The 20,470-nt window shown below is 40.4% G+C and overlaps 1 protein-coding gene across 2 annotated transcripts in view; it reads right to left on the bottom strand.

The window, feature by feature from the left end:
- Positions 1-20,470, bottom strand: part of LOC111832835 (cadherin-4-like) — a 362,676-nt gene that overhangs the window by 32,248 nt on the left and 309,958 nt on the right. For both annotated transcript variants that reach the window (XM_072715730.1, XM_072715731.1), the window contains 2 exons: positions 16,445-16,617; positions 12,129-12,266 (listed from right to left, as the gene is read on the bottom strand). In XM_072715730.1, coding sequence (XP_072571831.1) covers positions 12,129-12,266; positions 16,445-16,617 — 311 coding nt within the window. The remainder of the gene's footprint in view (positions 1-12,128; positions 12,267-16,444; positions 16,618-20,470) is intronic.

Consider the following 20,470-nt stretch of genomic DNA (forward strand, 5'->3'; position numbering starts at 1 on the left):
GTCCCTGTACGAACGGAGCAGAAGCTTGGTCCGCATTGCCGGCAATAAGTCGGACGTGTTCCAGGTGCGTGTTGGGCTCCGCCAGGGCTGCCCTTTGTCATCGGCCCTGTTTATCATATTTATGGACAGGATTTCTAGGCGCAGCCAAGGCGTCGAGGGTGTCCAGTTTGGTGACCTCAGGATTGCCTCGCTGCTTTTTGCAGACGATGTCGTCCTGTTGACTTCATCTGCTGGGGATCTCCAGCAGGCACTGGGGCGGTTCGCAGCCGAGTGCGAAGCGGCAGGGATGAGGATTAGCACCTCCAAGTCCGAGACCATGGTTCTCAGCCGGAAACGGGTGGTTTGCCCTCTTCGGGTTGGGGAAGACGTACTGCCTCAAGTGGAGGAGTTTAAGTATCTCGGGGTCTTGTTCACGAGTGAGGGTAGGCGAGATCGGGAGCTGGATAGACGGATCGGAGTGGCGTCTGCAGTTCTGCAGGCGCTTAACCGGTCCGTCGTGGCTAAGAAAGAACTGAGCCAAAAAGCCAAGCTCTCGATCTATTGGTCCATCTTTGTCCCTACCCTCACCTATGGTCATGAGCTATGGGTAATGACCGAAAGAACGAGATCGCGAATACAAGCGGCCGAAATGAGGTTTCTCCGCAGGGTGTCTGGGCTCTCCCTTAGGGATAGGGTGAGAAGTTCGGATATCCGGGAGGGCCTCAGAGTAGAACCGCTGCTTCTTCACGTCGAAAGGAGCCAGTTGAGGTGGTTTGGACATCTGGTGCGGATGCCTCCTGGGCGGCTACCCGGGGAGGTTTTCTGTGCCTGTCCTACAGGGAGGAGGCCCCGGGGCAGGCCCAGGACTCGATGGAGGGATTATATCTCTCGGCTGGCCTGGGAACGCCTCGGTGTCCCCCCCGAGGAGCTGGTGGGGTTAGCTGGGGAGAGGGAGGTCTGGGTGCCTCTACTGAAGCTGCTACCCCCGCGACCCGAACCCCGGACAAGCGGCAGATGATGGATGGATGGATGGTTAAGCATTTGGCCCAATCGGCGACAGCCGGCTGGTTTCGAGATGGGCCGACCCAATCCGACCCAATCAGAGGTTACGCGGACGTAATCAAAATCTGGCAAGAATGTCAAACAGTAAGTGCAACACAAGCTAATTGTCAGAGATGGACCGTAAAAAAAAGAAAGGCGGTGCCGAAAAGCTCAGAGAAAGCAAAAAAAAGGCTCTAAAATCAGACGCTGCCAAATGCATAAAATTTACTGAAATATTCTCCAAAGGTTTAAATTCGGCTGCTGCATCGGAGGACAGTAGCGCGGTAGAGGAGGTAAGAAGAAAACAGAAAATATACTTCTAAGTCATTATACTAAAATTTACTAAGTAATTTTCACACCATTCACGCTACTTCTGACAGTTTTTGACAGTAACCTACACGGTGTTTAACAGTTGTAAGCTTAGCGTAGAACTCCCGTACATTTTAAAGTGTCATTATCAGCAGATAACGTGGGATTTAGGGTATACAGACTGCTGTATGCTACTAGCAATATAGTCTAACATGCAAAAGAACCTATAGCTATAGCCATAGTACTGTAGGCATTTGTAGTGAACTCTGAATACATAGCTAGTCTTTAAAGTAAAACATTAAATACATTCATAGGTTACAGTATGTAATTAATCCTTAGGTAGGGTGGAACATAGATTTCTATTACAGGCATTAGTGTAATATATCTATGCAATACTGTAGTTAGACAATGTATTAAAATTGCAGAGTTACAGAGTTAAAATGGATGAGAATATGTAGAATCAGACAGACAATGTGTACAATGTCAACATAGAAACAAGGAGAAGCGAACATATAAACAGTGGCAATAAAGAACAACACTGCAGAGAATGACATATATAGTTATTTGTGAATAAAAGTATGCTGAAGTGTTGCTAGTGCTGCATGTCCATTTGTGTGTAAAGGTGTGCGTGTGTGTGTGTGATACACATTCACAGGTTACTCCTATCATAAGTAATAGCAGACAAACGGCATAAACAGACAGCACACGGACTCTACAAGATTCACAGATTGTTTTTTATTTAGTTTTTACTGTATGTATAAATTTGTTATAAACGGGTTATTTTTGTTCCAGTCACATACATTACATGTTTAAATATCTATTACATATGGTACTGCTTATATTATTTCACCATCTGTACACCAATATAAGTAGTGAATGTGCGTGTCCGTGGGTGGGGCTGTGTCAGTGTGGTAATGTGGGCTGGTGTGGCTACAGTGCCAGGGCTGAATTTTTGTCCCAGTCCGCCCCTGGACACGTGGAACATTGTCAGGACAAAACAGAGCCTGGCAGGGATTCCATCAGACCTGACAGGAGATGACTTCACCTACAGGTGACCGTGTTCATTACTGGCTGTCATTTAAATTCTGCAACATTGCTCAAGACCTGAGAGAGAGCAGGCTGGTACCAAAATATTAAAACCGGGAAGATCCTTTGATGAAAACTAATTAGCAGTAGGATTCTTTTTTTGCAGCGTTTCACACTCCAACAAGCAGAACTTGAAAAAGGTATAAAACAAAATAAAAAACAAATAAAAACTACAAACATCATATTCTATTTAAACATGTTTTTGTCAGTTTTATCACATGAACAGATTTTTTGTTTTTTCTCCTTTGGGATAACACGTGTGTTAATTTCCAGAGAATTTTCAGTTTGCCATGTTTTCATTTTGCATTTCAGGAATTAAATGATTCACACATCCTTGGTATCTCTTTTATCTACACACCTCATATTGTAAGTAAGCCTGAAGTCATGGAGCCACAGTCACACGGCTTAGGCTGAAGCTAAACTTCATGGCAGCCTGAGGGAATCCTTGTCTCTGGGTGAGTCACTGGGCTTCCCAAGTGCTGTGGGGGGCATTACTATGGCATACCTGCATTTGCCCTGGCATGCCTCAAGTTTCCTCCACATCCCACTGTCTTGAGAAACTGCCTGATGAAATGCATCCTCAAGTTTCCGCAAATGCATCACCATATCCACCTTTCTGACAGTGATTAGTCTAGTCTGCCAGAAATTACTCAATCATACTATTCAGCAGGCAGCATGCATGTTCTTGATCTTGACATGATCATAGTCTTGCAGCCACTTGAGTGCTTCACTTATGATCACCATCCTTTTTTCCATAGTCATTAGACTGAATCAGCTCTCAGCTTGAAAATTAATAGTGAAAATGTACATATGTTCTCTGTCTTTTTGTGTATACAGTATACCATGTATATATCCTGCAAAACACAAACACAGCTACTGTTATTTACCTGTCCATGTGTTGGCTTCTCTACCTGAAGCAACAAATCAGAACCTTTACACTTACAAAAAATCAACAGTATTTATCCAGTACATATACTGTAGGTAACCAACACATACCCACAGCCAGCTGATCCAATGTTTGAATGTACTTCAATATACTTAATTTCTGATACAATAGAAGAAAAACAGCTCCGGGACTTATAAGAACTGATTTTTTTGCATGAATGTTGATAACCTTTCAGTAAGATTCATTGTAGTTGCTAAAACTTTTGCCTTCAGCCCAATAATACCTTCTTTTGCCCTCCATAACCCCACCAGGAAAGACCTCTTTATAGACAGTGATTTATACCAGTAATCTTGCTGCCCCTACCAAGTTCACAAGACAACACAGCCACCATGACTGCACATTCTCAGCCTTACAGCCACATCCAGCGAATGACCTGACCTAGCTGAAGAACAAAGTGATGGACGTCATGCTGCACTACTGCAGATTTTTTAGGTTCACAAAAGTATTATCTGAGCACATGATTAAAAATCGGGTCAATATTATTCAATATTATCATAATTATACACTGTGCAGGTTCCTCCATTAGTACAGTTATTTTGGTGAAGCAATACGTTACTGAAACAGACAACCAAATGGGACAACTTTGCTATAGCTGAGTGGGCTACAACTCAAAAGCCATTTTTAAAAAATCTTTAAATTCTACATTAAACCTGAGCTAAACACAGATCGATCTCCCCATAAAGAATAAAACTACCTCAAGGTTTACAGTTCTCAAAATTTCTAAATTGCTTTCCGTTTTGATAAAAAAAAAAACACTTAAAATATCCCCATGAACCATTAGCGCAATCAAAAGATTTTGGGTAGATCAGTCTTGCAAAAGAAAAGTTATTTGCAAGTTAAATTCCATTGTATGCAGTGTTCATTATAAACCAAAAATTAGCTATATCGAAACCGTTGAGGTAGTTTGTAAATCCAGCAGTCTATTTACAAGGTATTTAAACTCTTACATACATGTAATGCGCGTGCAGATTTGTCTCGAATTAAAAATCTCACACCAGCCAGCTGATCAAAGTTGGCAACGTACTCTGCCGTAATTCTGTTCCTTTCTGTTTTTGTTTGTTATTTGAATAAAACCCTGTTTGTTTCCCCACGCCTGCTCCCAAGTCCTTTGTCCCTTATTGCACGACAGTCTGATATTTGATAATGTTTTTGAGAAAAGACACTTTATAACATGAATGAAGATGTGTTAATCTGCAAGTATTTTGTTCAAGACAGAATTTTGGTTTTATTTATACTTTATTTAATGATAAAGTTCATATAAAGCTATTTTATAATTGCAAAGAATTTTAATGTTTCACATTACAACAAATGGGAAAATATTTAGTACAGTATATGGTGCTGTAGCAAATTTTGAGGAAAAATGTCGAAAAACACAGGAATGACCACCATACTTACTGTAAGTCATTGGGAGAAGCATGCAGCTATGCATTTTTTTTACTTACATGCACTGGAAAATTGAACATTTATGTTTGTATTGGAAAATATTTTTAGTACTAGCATACATTTAGAAATATTATTTTACATTTTATGATTATTCTTTTATGTCAGAGTAATTAAACCACCACATAAAGACAAAGAAAAACATTTTCCTCATTCCAGCACAAAAACCATTTATTTTGATAATTTATTAGTACAAATTTATTCATAAAAACCTGCCTGAGTTAAGGGGAGCTGTTTCTTTGATTTTAAATCCAAAAATGGCATAGAGTGGGTGTAATGTACATAACTTTGTGAACATTGTTAATAAATGTCCCTTTGTTTATTTTTTACTGATTACAAATTTCATTGAAAAGCATAAATATAAACAGGCTGTAAAAGAGCATCATTTTGGCCATCACAAAATTTGGTGTGCATTTTTGAAACTTTTCTCCATTGTGAAATATTACACTTTCAAATTGGTCTCACCAACAATGCACTATGGCTATGCCAATGTTGTGTTTTAGGAGGTACTGAAGTGCAGTACATATTAGCTGTGATGTGTATGCTGTCAGTGGCCTACTTCTTTAGGCCTGGGTGTGATGCTGGAATTAAGCATTATCTACTCATTCTTACTCATATCCATATAGGGCCCAACCAGCAGTTGTTTCCAGCCATCTATTGAGCTCATAGGTGTTTTAGAGGAGCTGGATCCAAGCAAATAGAGGAGGCGGGATCAAGAAATCTGATTAGTTGGTTATACCTCTTCGAGTTGCTTGGACCCATCTCCTCTACAATATAATTATGCCCTCAGAAGATTTTTGTGTAAGTACAACTCCCATGAGTATATGAACCAGAGCATGTGAGCGGAGCGGTGAGAATTTCCGCTCCTCGCTCACGAGGCTGTTGGCTCCGCCCGCTCCTCCGCTCTAATTCGCACTAAGCCGCTCCGCTCAACACCGCTCCTCGCTCCACTAAAATGTCCTCCCGCTCCAGTCAAATCGCTCCACGCTCGCTCCAATTTAAAAGAGGAACAAATAATCTGCATGCCTAACAAATGTCACCTTAAACCGAAGCCTTATGTCATAAAGAAATATGAGCAACGGCAACATTGCCAGTCAGAACAGAAAATATTTATTTTTAAGCAACCTATCGGCAACAACGGACAGGTTTGGAAATGGCATTCCACACAAAAATAGGCTTAAAAATAAAGGAATCAGTGGGTTTAATAGCCTAAAGAATATACAGACACGTTTTAAATTCCTCAATTTTTTTCTGTTGATGCAGCACGTCTCTAAAATAAAATTTTACGTTACGTGAAATAAAAAAAAAATCTTATTAGACCTACTTTGAATGACAAAACGAATTTATTTGATTACCAATATTTACTTTATAGGCTTTTATACTTTAATTTACTTTATAGACTAGATATGCTACAACCATATAAAACTTGCACGCGTTTTGCTCTGGCTTCCGCTTGTTCGCGTAGCACACTCATGTTTCTGAGAAAAGTGATTCCAAAGTGAATATTTACTCACTGAAACAGTTTCACCACATTGTTGTTCTTGCTGTACATTCTTGTCATCTATACGTTTGATAAAAATAGTACACTTGTATGATTTATCAGTTTCCTTTGTGAAATACTTTGCGAATTCCATCTCGGCCAATTTGTGTAACAGTCTTGATAATTGTACAGATGAATTCTGGGTAGATTTGGGCACGCCTCAGAATTGTAGTGTGAGCGGTATCGGAGCGAAATTGGAGCGAGACAAAGCGACCGCTCCAGCCTTAATTAGAAAACCCGCTCCGCGCTCTGACCAAATTCCGCCCGATCCGCTCCTCGCTCACGCTCCGCTCCGCTCCGCTCACATGCTCTGATATGAACCCACCCAATAAAAGACAGGGTAGTTTTACATTCTAGGTGGTGACACTCCATCCTACAATAGGTGGTTTTCTTCAAAACTTAAAAGTTTGAGTTACCCTCAAAAATCTACCACAAGTTGCCATGAAATTTTAAGCTGTTTTAACTTTTTCTTTTTTACATTGTAAAGGGGTGCTGTTATGCACTCTTCTGAAGCACATGGTAATTCAGGTTTTAGATAAGTTAATTTGCTTTGTTTCTTTTTGTGTTTGGTGTTTTTCATGGTTTTAACCCATTTAACCCTAATTTATTAACAATATTATTTTGTATTTGGTGTATTTTGTATTGTGTGTGAGATTAACTTTGTTTTAGTCCCGAAGTCACTGATTTTATGTGTTTTACATGTGTGTGTCCCTGTTTTAGCTCAACCCTTGTGCAGAGGCAGTTCTCTGGGTCTGTTCCTCTTTAAAAAGTTTTGATTTTTTAAAATGCTTGCAGTTAAGGTGACATTTTAATCATTGCAACAGCCATACTTAGTGCATTTCCTTGTTTTTATGAATTCTTCGAGTTTTATTGTTATGATTTTAAGAACTATTGTGTGTTTTATTATTAATTATTGAAAAAATAGCTTTTTCTGCTGGAATGAGGAAAAGAGGGGTACTGTTCTGGTTCTAACTTAAGGTGATCCCGTTCTAACCGGTGAGGAAAAAAAGGCTGTATTCTGCTTATTAATCTGCTGACTGTAGTGTCACTTTCAGGTTTTTTGAGAAACAAATGTTAGCTTTGTTGCTTAAAATTTCCTCCAACACTAAGCAGCAAAGTCTCCATGTAAACGTTTAACACTACACAGCATTTTTCCCATAAGTTTTAGTCACTTTCATTACATTTTATCATTGTCTCCAGTTGTAGATTCATCCATTTTCTGACACTGCTGATCCTATTCAGGGTCATGGGGGGGTCTGGAGCCTATAGGTTCAAGGCAGAGAACAACCCAGGATGGGGTGCCAATTACTTATTACTTTAGAGTTTAGTTTATTGGTTTGATTGTGGATAAGAACTGAATGTTGTTTTTAAAATTATTTTCTTTTCATTGGTGTTTATGATTATACATGTTCATTATAATAATTATGAACACTTCAATGTAATATTGGATTATGGATTTCATAACCACAGCAATAGTTTATTGAAGAACATTTATATAAACACTTTAATATTGTAAAATTAGAAGTGTAATAAAAATGAAAACTAGATTATTACACCTATTTCCACCATTATTCAAATACAAATGCATCAACAAAGACACATGCAACAACAAAGATACAAATACAGTGGTACCCCAGTTTTCGAACTCATTAGAACTCAAATTCTTAAAAGTCGAACCAGCCAGTTCGAAAAAAAAATTACCTAGAGCTCCATCTGAATCTCAAAAGTCAAACAGTGAACGCCGACCTAAGATAACTTGCACGCACGGGGAAATGAGTCAAGCGGCACGTCACTCAGCGGAAGCAAAGGGTAAAGCTTCAGTCTCAGCCTCGCATTCGCTGTGATAGCACCGTACATGTTTACACTAACTGAATACATATATTTAGACAGTAAAAATACACTTAGACAATGATAGACAGTAACAGTAATTATTATTATATAATAATATAACTAGGGGGTTAACAAGGGGGCGTAACACACGGAAGGAGCAGATGATCGGGGCAGGACACATTGTTTGGATACATTTATTTTCTTTTTTTAAAAGTTACTGTTTTGATAAATGTGCTTAGATGTGCTTAGTACAGTATATGCTCTTCTTGTTTTATCCGGTTCATTTTGTGTTTAAATGCTAAAAAAAAAACATATTTAGGTGTAATTTTTTCGGGGCGGGGAACCAATTAATTGGTTTTCCATTATTTGTTATGGGGAAAATTCGATCACAACTCGAACTTTTTAGGATTTTTTCTGAACGGATTAAATTGGTTTACGAGCATAATTCGTCCCGGAAACATGCTTGTAATACAAAGCACTCGTATATCAAAGTGAATTTTCCCATTAGAAATAATGGAAACTCATATGATCCGTTCCACAACTCAAAAATATTCATACAAAAATTAATACAAAATATAAAGTAAAAATACATAAAACAAATTAACCTGCGCTTTACCTTTGAAAAGAATCGTGGATGGTGTGAGGGAGACGAGAGAGGAGAAGAGGAGGGTTATTTTGTAGGACGACTTTCACTATAATTAACGGAATCACTGCTATCTGTTGGCTCACTGGAATCTTTTTCTGTTTGTGCGACTTTAACAAGGAACCCATCCAATGACAGCCTCTTTTGCCTCCTTTTTGATTTCGCAAAAATGTAATCGTTAAACAGATTCATCGCTCGCACTGCTACACCCTTATTCAGGTGGTGCTTTTCTACTAAATTTTGACTATACGAGTGAGGCATGCGCATCCTGTTTTGAAGCCGAGCGCACATAAAAAAACAAGAAAAACAAGGAGCGCATGTGTGCCATATGATTTTTGATGATACTTGGCGCTCGTAAACCAGGACTTGCTTGGTTTATTAAAAATCTTTGCTCGTCTTGTGCAACACTCATAAACCGCGTTACTCGTAATCCGAGGTTCCACTGTACTGGGTCTGGCAGTTTTAAATGGTAAAAAACATTAGTTGTTTTTTGTTAACGCGTTATTTTAAACAAATGCACTATTTTATAGCCTTGAACAGTAGTAGTATATACAAGAAGATGGAATTGCCTACTAGGCATTGCTGCTGGTCGCACCTCCTCCGGTGCCTACGAGTCAGCTGCAGGGTCGTCAGCCAGGAACCACCGATCAACGACGTTTCGCTCCTTTAATCCTGGAACATCTCCTGGTGGCGGAGAAGTGACAGGGACGACTCCCTGTCACCCTTGCAGCTGCTAGGTGTTTCCCCTGCGGCTGTTATTGGGGTTAGTTGTTTCCCCAGCACTCAGCCAAAGCCAAAAAGTCCCCTTCTCGGCCTCCTCTGCCATCTCTTTGATTGCCTTCTTTAGGCTCCCTCCGGTCACTCCCACGTCCCTCAGAAGGCGAGTGATTGACAGCCCTACATAGTCTCGGCATCCAACTTCCACTGGACAGATGGTAGTCTTCCAGCCAATCATCCGGCACTCAGCAGCCAGCTCTGAGTACTTGGCCTTTTTTCACTCGTAGGCAGCCTCGATCCCCTCCTTTGCTGGTATCGTGAGCTCATTAAGGAGCACGGATTTCACTTTGGTGGACCACGCCACTATGTCAGGGTGGAGAGATGTAGTAGTGATCTCGGTTGGGAAACAGAGCTGCCTATCGAGGTCAACTCTCGCCTAGGTGTTTCCTTCAGCCTAATATTCCTTCTCCCCCCACCTTCCACAACAAAGCTGATAACCCCTGATTTACACTGGATGCGTATCCGCTGCGGTGCGAATGCGCTGCGTTCCCATTCCATCCGAGGCCATCCGCCAATTCACACTGGATGCGTTTGTGGTCCGTATCTGATCCGGCGCACCGCTGGTTTGCGAGATCACATGACCACGGGAGAATAACATTTAACATAACATGTGTCTATGTATCTATGTTTCTATGGATAAAATAACGTGTCACTCCCATATAGGTTACTGAACACTTTATTAGGAGTTTACAAGTACTTCACAGTACAGGTTACTTTCATTAAAAATCAAGTATATACATAGTTAATTGGAAGATTCAACTTATCGTCAAATCCCAAAACTTCTGAAGTTTCACTCCACACCTTCTCCTTTCTACTATTATCCTTGTAAAAAGGATGTCTGGGGTAGTACAGAATTCCGTGTTTCTCCACCTCCAAAATTAATTTTTCCTCATCCATGATGTGACGGAGAATTGGCGCATGCACTCTGTGTTGCGTTCTTGATCCGTATCCGTCAAAAATAGACTTGATGCGCATCTCGACAGACTGCCGGACGCGTGACGGAACAGAGACGTAGCGGAGACGCAACGCAGCGGATCTGGTGTAAACTGATGCATTGACTTTATTGGCGGCGATTGCCTGCGGCTGCCGTGTCGGAAACGCACCGCAGCGGATACGCATCCAGTGTAAATCAGGGGTAAGGCTGTGATTCCCCCCCAGGGTACCCCTTTGCTACCCTGTTGTTGCATTATTTCAGAATATCAGAAAATGCAAAAATACCCCTACTACCCAGATAAATAGCTTTAAACATTCTTTGACTGCCTAAGACTTTTGCACTGTACTGAATACATATACATTTACTTATTTGCCTTTTCTCTCTGACGTCACAACATTGATCTCCATGTCCGACGGTCAGGGGCAGAAATTCTTGCTTAGCATTCAGTGATCTTTGGGTACATTGTATCCCTATGTATTTACTGAATTTCCCTCATTTTAACTCCTTCCTCTGCTTCTCCCTCTTTTTACTGGAAAGTTCCCCAGCAGCGTACAGGCCTCAGCTTTCTCGTGATCCATTCCCTCTAGGAATTATCCACTTGCTACTCTGTTGGAGCAGGGAGGGCTTTTAGCTTTTAACTGGGTTACATGCTAATGGCTCTATATACACGTAGATTTTGGGGGTGCAGGGCTGTCATGCCAAATAGTCATAAGCAAAGAAATATAAAATAGGAGCAGGACACGACACTTTTCACTTTGCCTCTAAAAATTACAAGATGATAGAGTGTCACTCAGGGCTGTGTAGGCCCCTCCTCTGCTCTACTGGTGGCAGGATGATAGATTATTTAAAGACTGCTGACTTGCATTTGGCAGGGATGGCCAGAACTGCCAGGCCATTTCTGTGCTTTCAGGCCAGATCGCTCTCATTCTGAAGCTGACTGCCGCTGCTAAAAGGCTGCAGGGCACAAGCAGTTCATATGAGTTTAATTTCAGCTATGCTTTTGTGAATCAAGTGAGGCATTTCACATTCCTCCAATCCCAAAGCTATTTGCAGATTCTTCATAAAAAGCGAACTGTGCACTATGCATTTTATTCATCTGTAAATGACCTTTAGTTCAATAGCAGAATTAAATTATGTCTTCTAAGTTTGCCCACAATGGAACCAGTGTTACAACAATGTTTAGATCAGTATTTGCCCTTGTTTAGCTTCACAGGTTGCAATCCACTTCAGTATGTTCTATTTTTTTGTCAATGGAATATCACCAAATGAAATATTTAGCAGGGATTGAAAAAATGTTTAAGCTGCTTAGATGTCTTTTGGTAAGTCAATCAGTCAGCCCCATTCTTTACAATTTTTTTTATACATCTAATGGAAGAAGACAGTGCCTGGATAGGTTAGATAGCCTCTGAACCTCTACATGGCCTAATTATACAGCTGGATATACTTTCATAACTGAAGACAATGAGGTTTGCTGCTTTGCTTAAAAATACAATAGCATACCAACCCCACAACCTCCGGGATTTAAACCCATACGTCATTTATAAGCCGCCTCAAACCCGGTGCTATTTGCTACAAAATGTGCTGGCGTTTCGGCTCCACTCACCGTCCGGCTAATGAACTCTGGGGGGTTGTCATTGATGTCAGTCACAGTGATGAGGGCAGTGGCAGTGTTGGATAGCCCGAAATTGAGGTTTCCCTCCATGTCGGTGGCCTGGACGATGATGGTGTACTGGGACACCTTCTGCAAAGGAGATCACACAGACCCGACTGCTGTTTTAACAAGAATATTTCTTTAATTCCCTAATTAACACTTGAGTGCCTATTCAGAGCACAAAGTCATGGTAGAAGTACTAAAAACAGAAATAGTGAATGCAAACCATGTATCTTGCATAGCAACTTATTAAGCATGTACTGCCTACATATCTGTGTGTTTTTATACACCTATACACTTGTCTTTCATGAGAGCCCTGCACGCCTCTTAAGCCATGGAAGGATGTTATACAGGCCTTTCTTTATCAGTAAGGGATTGGAAAGCATGTCTGGGAGCACAGGTGAAATTTGGATTCACCGTTGGCACTATTATGGTTTGTAGGCAACCAAGGTGCCATCCTTGCTATTGCATTTAGCCTCAGTTACTTTCAGGTTATATCCAGTCATAAAGAGCATAAGCTGCTCAAGCTGCTTTGGATGAAAGCATCTGGCAAGAAAATAAAAGCATATGATGAAACAAGTGATGTGTATAGGAGTAGGTTATGAGTAAGAGCTGTGTTCATTCCTGCCTAACGGTGCCCTCCACTGCGTTAGACCATCCATAACTATAACAGCATCACAGGCTCTTTTTAAAAGAAAAAAAGAAACACAAATTCTCAGGCTCCGAATGCTGCACCTTGTGTCACCCAGTGCCCGAGACTTTCTCAAAAGCAGAGTCACTCGTAGCCTTCAAGAAATGCCAAAGATCCATCTTTCTTGAGAAGACTTCAACTTGCTCATCTGATCTGACTTGCTCCATCTTCACTACCTATCCCTTGGTTATAGATTTTTGGCAAAACTGGATGCTCTTGTATTTTGCATTTGTGTAAGACGAACCTAGTCCTCGTGGTGCTTTGCATTCCTCCTTTGTTAGGTTCCTCCAGTGTTCTGTGTACAGCTGTTGTGGCAGTGAAATTTACACTTGTTATAGGTCAGTCCTTGAAAGCTCTGCCTAGCTGCAGTTCTATTTAAGTTGGCTTCTTGAAAGCTTGCAATGCATTATCTGTCTCGCTTCTAAGTCGCCAAAAGTGTGTGCTGAATAAATGCAAATTCAAACCAAAATGGGAAAAAATGATGGCTATTATGTGTGGGTCCCTCATTGGCAACAAATCATGATTTATGTGAAACCAGCAGAAGTTGTAGTTCCAAGTGGTGCAAAGCAGAGGGTCCATGAGGGTTGTGTGAGCCTTCCTGCCCCAGTTCCATGTGCATTAATTGCAGGGGCCTTTGGAAAGGGGGAGCAATTCCTCTTGAGGAGTCCAGACAGCTGGGGCACTGCTCCAAATGAGCCAAGAGAGTTTGGCTGCTGCTTCAAATCAGGCTGAAGGGTTATATGTGGGACAGCCCTTAATGAATATCCCACAGCTGTCTGCTTCATTCTCTCTTCTGGGGACCCAGAAGTGTGCATATTTTTCTTATATTCTGGTGCTAACAGGTCTGATTCAGCTAATCAAGGACTTGATGATTAGTTGGATAGTCAAATTAGGTATGTGAATACTGTACTAAATTAAAACTGTTAAGTCCCTTGGATTTCCAGGACTGGAATTTAAAAAGAGAGAGACCATTCTACTGCCAGTTTTTACACAATATAGCTGATCACTTCAATGCTGTCAGTGGTTCTGAAAGACCAGGGTTTTCCAGTGCCCCTAGTTATGGATGCGGTGCATGACTCTGCGGGTTACGACTCTGGGAACGGAAGATCGTTAGTTTGAATCCCTTAGTCTACAGGGTGATCTCAATGTTGGGCCCTTGATCAAGGCCATTAACCACAATTGCTCCATGATTGACAAGCCCTGCTCCGCATTGTATCTGCTAAATTAGTAAATGCATTTCGGTCTAATGCAGTTCTGTTGTTCTGATGTTGAAAGTCCTGCAGTCCACAACTTCACAGACTTAGATCACTGTTTCCCAACCCAGACCATGGGGTCCCCCAAACAGTCCACATTTTTTTCCCATCTAGCAACCTGTCAACATGAACTGTCTACGGGTCCCCGAGGACCGGGTTGGGAAACACTGGCTTAGATCTCCTCTACTGGCCCTCTTAGCAACATATCAGGATTATAAAGTAGCTCTGTTTCAGTGAGTTTAATACCCCACGGGAAGTCGGTGTCAATTAAATATCATGTAAACTGCGATCTCTCCTGTTATACTGGATGCTCTTAAACAGTGAGTGTGGCTTTAATGGGCCAGCTAATCATTAAGTGCCACATGTCAAACAACATCAAATAAGAGCCCTTTATTTAAATCAAATACTGATCACTCCCCATTACTACAATGAAATCAATACCATTAATATAAATACTCAAAAAATACACTACCTTAAAGAGTGACATATAGAATCACTATGGCCTAGTACTGCAAAAGTGATATAGAAAATGGATGAATGCTTTGAACAGATATTTAGCTTGAGAAATTTCCTAATGTTACATGAAAGTATGTCAGCGAGCCAAACTTCCATGCAAAAATTCAATATTACCCATGGAATTTACGCACAGAAATAAGGCAGGTCTCAAAGTGAGATTTCAATACATCTAAATCAACATTAAACCAAGGAAAGCTGGTCTACTAAGGTCCACATGCAGAATGCGATGCTGGGTAGCAGATAATGGGGCCACATACCATAAACTACATTTTGGGCTCTACTGCTATTCTGTGCAGTAGAGCTCCTGACCAACTACCCAATGGGCCAATTTGTCAGTGACTGCAAACATGGGATTCAATCTGCCAAGTGTAAATGCAGCCAAGATTACAATGGCAGTACACAGAAGCGAATGAATAGATCTGTTAATATGTCTAAATGTTATTCCTAAAAAGCATTTTGAAGGACAGCATTAAAATTTAAGAAATAGATTATGGAAAGAAAAGGAAGCCCTTTACAATGCTAATACTAATGGTTGCATTTACAGGGTGAGTGGTACCAGATGTCACTTTAAAATTCAGACTGAAAAGAGTAACAACAGTAGCGGAATATTAACCATGGGCTGAAGAGAAGCAACAAAGCCGACGTGCGATAATGGAGGAGGTGATATGGGCACTTTACAGTGCCAATAAAGCTGCTCCATTCAAGTGCATTTTAAATGGAAGCTGCTGTATGTTTACAGTAATGCATAGGCCAAACCAGTGCCATACACCACTTAAATTGGATACTTTATCCAGTTTTATACCATTTTCGTAACAAGCCTGAACTCAATAATGAGTTCATAACTGTATATGTTTGTGTGGCCTGTGTTTCTGTGTGTAACTGCCTGCACATCTCCAGTGACCCTCTGTATACAGGCACTTTTGGCAAAGAGTGTCCAGTTTGTTGTTTATCAGTCATTCACCATCTGCAGCAATTAGACTGCCAATCACAATTTTGCTCAAAGACATCCTGAGTCTTGCCCTAGAGCTTTCTCGTCACAATCTCAGCTAACTGTGCACTTAGAGACACAGACATAGCCACAAAGACAAAGAAACACACATACACAAACACAGTATTACAGACAGTTACAAACTGTGAACTCGAAGGAGGTAGAACAACGGCCCTGGACTGGCTGTAGGTGATCTCGTGTGTTACCATGGTGATTGATCACCAGCTTACAAATGCCCTGAGGTAAAGAGATCCAGCTGACCCTTGTTGAATTAATTACCTTGTTGTAGTATAATATGGTTAGCTGCAAGGGATTGATGCAGCTGAAGAAAATATAGTGCTGGATGTTATATCTATATACAGATATATATATATATATATATATATATATATATATATATATATATATATACACACACACACATACACACACACACGCACATATATATTTTACGTATGTTTCATTATAATTTTTCCATCCATCCATTTCCTGTAACTGTTTGTCCAATTCACAGTCACGGGGGGTACGGACCCCATCCCAAAGCAAAAAAAACATGCATACACATAAACATATGTAGCAAGTATAAACACGTGTCTGTGTGTATGTGTGTGTGTGTGTTTTTTATGAAAGCAGCAAAGTAAAACCTACCAAGTTCTACTAGTTGGAATCTTTAAAACCCACAAGAAAAAAGGTCACAATCCATATAGCTGAGAATTTTCTATAGACCCTGGCATTAAAATGTATCTTCATTTATTGCTCCAGGATCTTGCTATCCTTCCTAAACAGTTTAAGGGGCTCCTTCTGAGGCCTAATGACCCACCTCTCGGTCCAGGCCTGCTGCCATGGTGACAATATCACCCGTCTCACTGTTGATGGTGAACATGTTGGGGATGGGGCTGTGGGGTGACTGAGACAGGATGCGGTAGCGCACCATCCCATTGGCTGTGGTGTCATCATCTGCATCATTGGCCGTCACCTTCATGACATATGAGCCTATGGTTGGGGGGGGGGAGGGGGAGTCAGAGAAGTACAAAGAGGCAGCCATCATCATACAGACCAAAATATAAATAAACATATGCACTGGCTCAATGTACACACTTTAGACAATCATATAGAAATACATACACGCTAACATGTCTATTAACTGTTACAGATAACCATTATAATAACACCTGTTTCCAAATACAGTCCCAAATCCCTGGTACAACAATAGCTGGTGTAATTTATTGGTTAATCTCTATCCCTGTTCAGGATTGAAAACAGTTCTATGCACAGCACGCTGTTGGGGAGCTGGAATGGCTGCGAAGCAGACGGCTGCAGACCTCCGTGCAGCACCTCCAGCATGGCGAATGCTAGTTAACAAGCAAGCCAGCGGGATGAAGACAGGCACTGAGTGCATTTCCGAGTGCAGAACAGGTCACTAAAAAATTCTCACTGCAAAATATTCTCCCAGTATGATTTCCCAATGATGGCAGATGGCAATTCCCTGGAAAGGGGACAGTGCCAAAATAACAGTCCAGTATGTGACAGTATTATTACAGCTTGAGGGACTAAATGCATTCCTGCTCAGACAATATCCATTGCTAGCACTGTTTAATGGTTACCCTTGTATTATTGAAATCAGTGTATTTTTCTCCTTCCTCATTTTCTTTTCTTATAGCCTTTCAACTGAATTAACCCTTTAATTTCCCTTTAACCAGTTCTACGAGATGTTCTACAAGCCATTACTGAAAATCAGACAGTCAAAGATCAGCCATCTTGCCTCTGAAAACTTCGGGCCATAATGCTTATAATGATTATAATGCTTCGGGCCATAATGCAAGAGAACTGTGTCAGTCATGGGACAGCAACGCAACAATACAGTATGATCTACCTCCTACTCCCAGCAATACTGATTATTCATAAGGTACACATGAAAATTAGAGGCAAGATTTAGTGAACCAGATAAAAACCATCCCTGAACATGGACAAATAAAAGGAAAGATGTTAAAAGGCAATGGGAGCAAGTCAACACAGACGTGCAGATCAGATTCAAACAACAAGAAATGGTACAGCATAAATTATGATTTAGTCCTAGATGCTTACAGGAAAATATCAATGAGTAACAGGCAAAGCGTAGCTTATTAGTCCATTATATCTACACAAGGTCTCCACTGGACAGCTGCACAGATCAACCTGACTACAGATGTAATCATACAGCTCTTTGGTATGAATTCACAGCCTTAGCTGGTGCTGGTAAACAGCAGAAGGTTTTGTTGGGCAAAGTCACCATCAGACACCTCACAGCTACTCAGAACAACAATTGTACTGGGTATGTGACCAATGAAAAGCATTATACAGACTAACAGGCCTTAGGCGCTACTGCTTCAAATCTTAAAAGCTGTGATGTGTTAGGCTTTTTATGATCACAAATAAGTAAGAAAAGAATAACATGTTTTTAAAAGGACACAATCACAATGGTGAATTACACTTGTGATTGTTATCTTAGGTCATGCTTAGGTCTAAAGAGAGGAGACTAATTTAAAAATAAACTTATCCAACAGTTTCTCATTAATCAGAGGATGTCAAGTGACCTTCAAAAGGAATGGGAAACATTAACTGCAGGTGTGAAGTGCACTGCTAGGACAGTACGTATCAGGCTCCTAGAAGCAGGAGTGAAGACCCATAAAGCAAGGAAGAAGCCCTTCATCAATGAGAAGCAATGAAGAACCAGACTGCAGTTTGGAAAATAAATTATATATTATATATTATATGTACTGTATATATACACACACACACACACACACACTGCCCAGCCAAAAAAAAAAAGTCGGCATTTGAATTTATATCAGCAAATACTCAAGAGCCAATAACTGGATCATTATTACAGCTCAGCAACGTTATGCAGCAATAAAGTAAAGTCAGCGGATTACCTGAATCTACTGAATGGCCAGGTTACACCTCCATCCATCATCAATGGATTTTTTTCTTCCCTGTTGGCATGGGCATATTCCAGGACAAGAATGCCAAGATTCATTGGGTTTGAATTGTCAAAAAGTGTCAGAGTTGTGACCTTAACCTTATTGAAGGTCTTTGCGATGTGCTGAAGGAGGCTTTATGGAGTGCTTCAACACACTTGTCAATACAGGATCTCGGTGAGAAATGAATGCAAATCTGGATGAAAATAAAGGGTGAGATGTTGCATAAGCTTTTGGAAACAATGCCATGACAAATGTGCGCCATAATCAAAGCTAAAGGTGGTCCAACGAAAAATTCAAATGGCGACTCTTTTTTTGGCCAGGCAGTGTATATATATATATATACACACACACACACACACACACACTGTATCTGCCAAATGCCTTCTAACCCTGATGTAGGATAGTCCTATCCTGAAAGAAGCTCTCATTCCAGAGTGTTAGAACTGATACAGGGTGACTGCAGCCAATATGGAAAAATTTTGTTAAAAACATCTGTGATTCTTATATGTTCCAACAGAATACCGTAAAGGACTCATATGTTGCAAAAACCACATATACAAAATGCATAATATTTGTGTATTAACAATCATATATGTTATATATGTCCAGCATTTGACTAAAGCCTTATAGATTTTCAAGATGTAAAAATATAGGGAAAGAATGCTAATTTAATATGAATGCCAGCCACATCTTTTGAGAGGTGTATAAAACATAGTGCAGTTTACCCAGTTTCCCTCTTTGAACTGTTGCCGTCTGGTCGACAGTGCAGAACGCGGCCAGGCGCAGCAACAGTTTCTTCTCTCAGGCAGTCCATCTCAGACAATAATTGAGGAACACACAACACTTTTTGTACACTTATACATTTATTTATCTAACATACTGTCACACCCAGCTCCGTCCGATCCTCGTGTGTGCCACGCTCACCTCGTTACCTTGTGTGATTCCCGGATTGTCAACACCTGTGCCTTGTTTCGTTTGATCTTTCCTGTGTATTTAGTCCGCGTCTGAGTACGTCTCGTCAGATCCGTCATTGTATTGTCACGTCTGCTGTTCGATGTCTGCCCGTATCCCGTAATAAACCCCGTTTTGTGCGTATTACCGGCTCTGCCCGCCTGCTTCCCGGCTCGCCTGCTCCACGTGACACATACATACTTAATTTATATTTTTTAGATTTCAAATTTGCACATAATATACAAAAATGTCTATTGTAATATTGACTGAAATCATGTATGATAATTATATGTAGAGTTATAAAAATATTATTGCTGTAATATAAGCAATCAGGTGGAAACATATAAAGCTTGAAGAGCAGGCACACAGTTTCCCTATTAAAACAATATGAAATACCTCTAAACAAATGACACAGAATGTAAATAAATCCTATATGACTTCAATTAGACTAGCATATGATTTAATATAAGAACTTTAAATGATTTGTATATGAGAATTAGTAAGTTTCTTTATTCTTTTAGTAATATCATATACCTTTACATATTGTTTTCATGTAAAATTCATATAATATTTTATGCAGTTTTCATATATGACCCAAAAATTCCATTACATGTTTAATGTGCGCTTTTTAATATGAAAGTGGCCATAACCGGTCTGATTTTGTATAGGACATATATTGGACTTGTATGAAACACAGAAGGCAATTCTGGCTGAATTAAGTAAGAAAAATATATGGTTGCTGTATATGAATCATACTGTTTTTTTCCATATGGGTGGCTTCACCTGAGAAGCATTGTTCTTTCTCTTCATTAAGGGCTGCAGAGGATACAGAAACTCATACTCCAATGGATCGAATGGCATTCCCACACTCAACCCCTCCTGTGCTTCATCAGCTCTAATGAGAATAAATGATCCTGCAATCCAAGTACAATAAC

This window comes from Paramormyrops kingsleyae, chromosome 8 (genome assembly GCF_048594095.1).
Source record: "Paramormyrops kingsleyae isolate MSU_618 chromosome 8, PKINGS_0.4, whole genome shotgun sequence".
Lineage (NCBI taxonomy): Eukaryota > Metazoa > Chordata > Actinopteri > Osteoglossiformes > Mormyridae > Paramormyrops > Paramormyrops kingsleyae.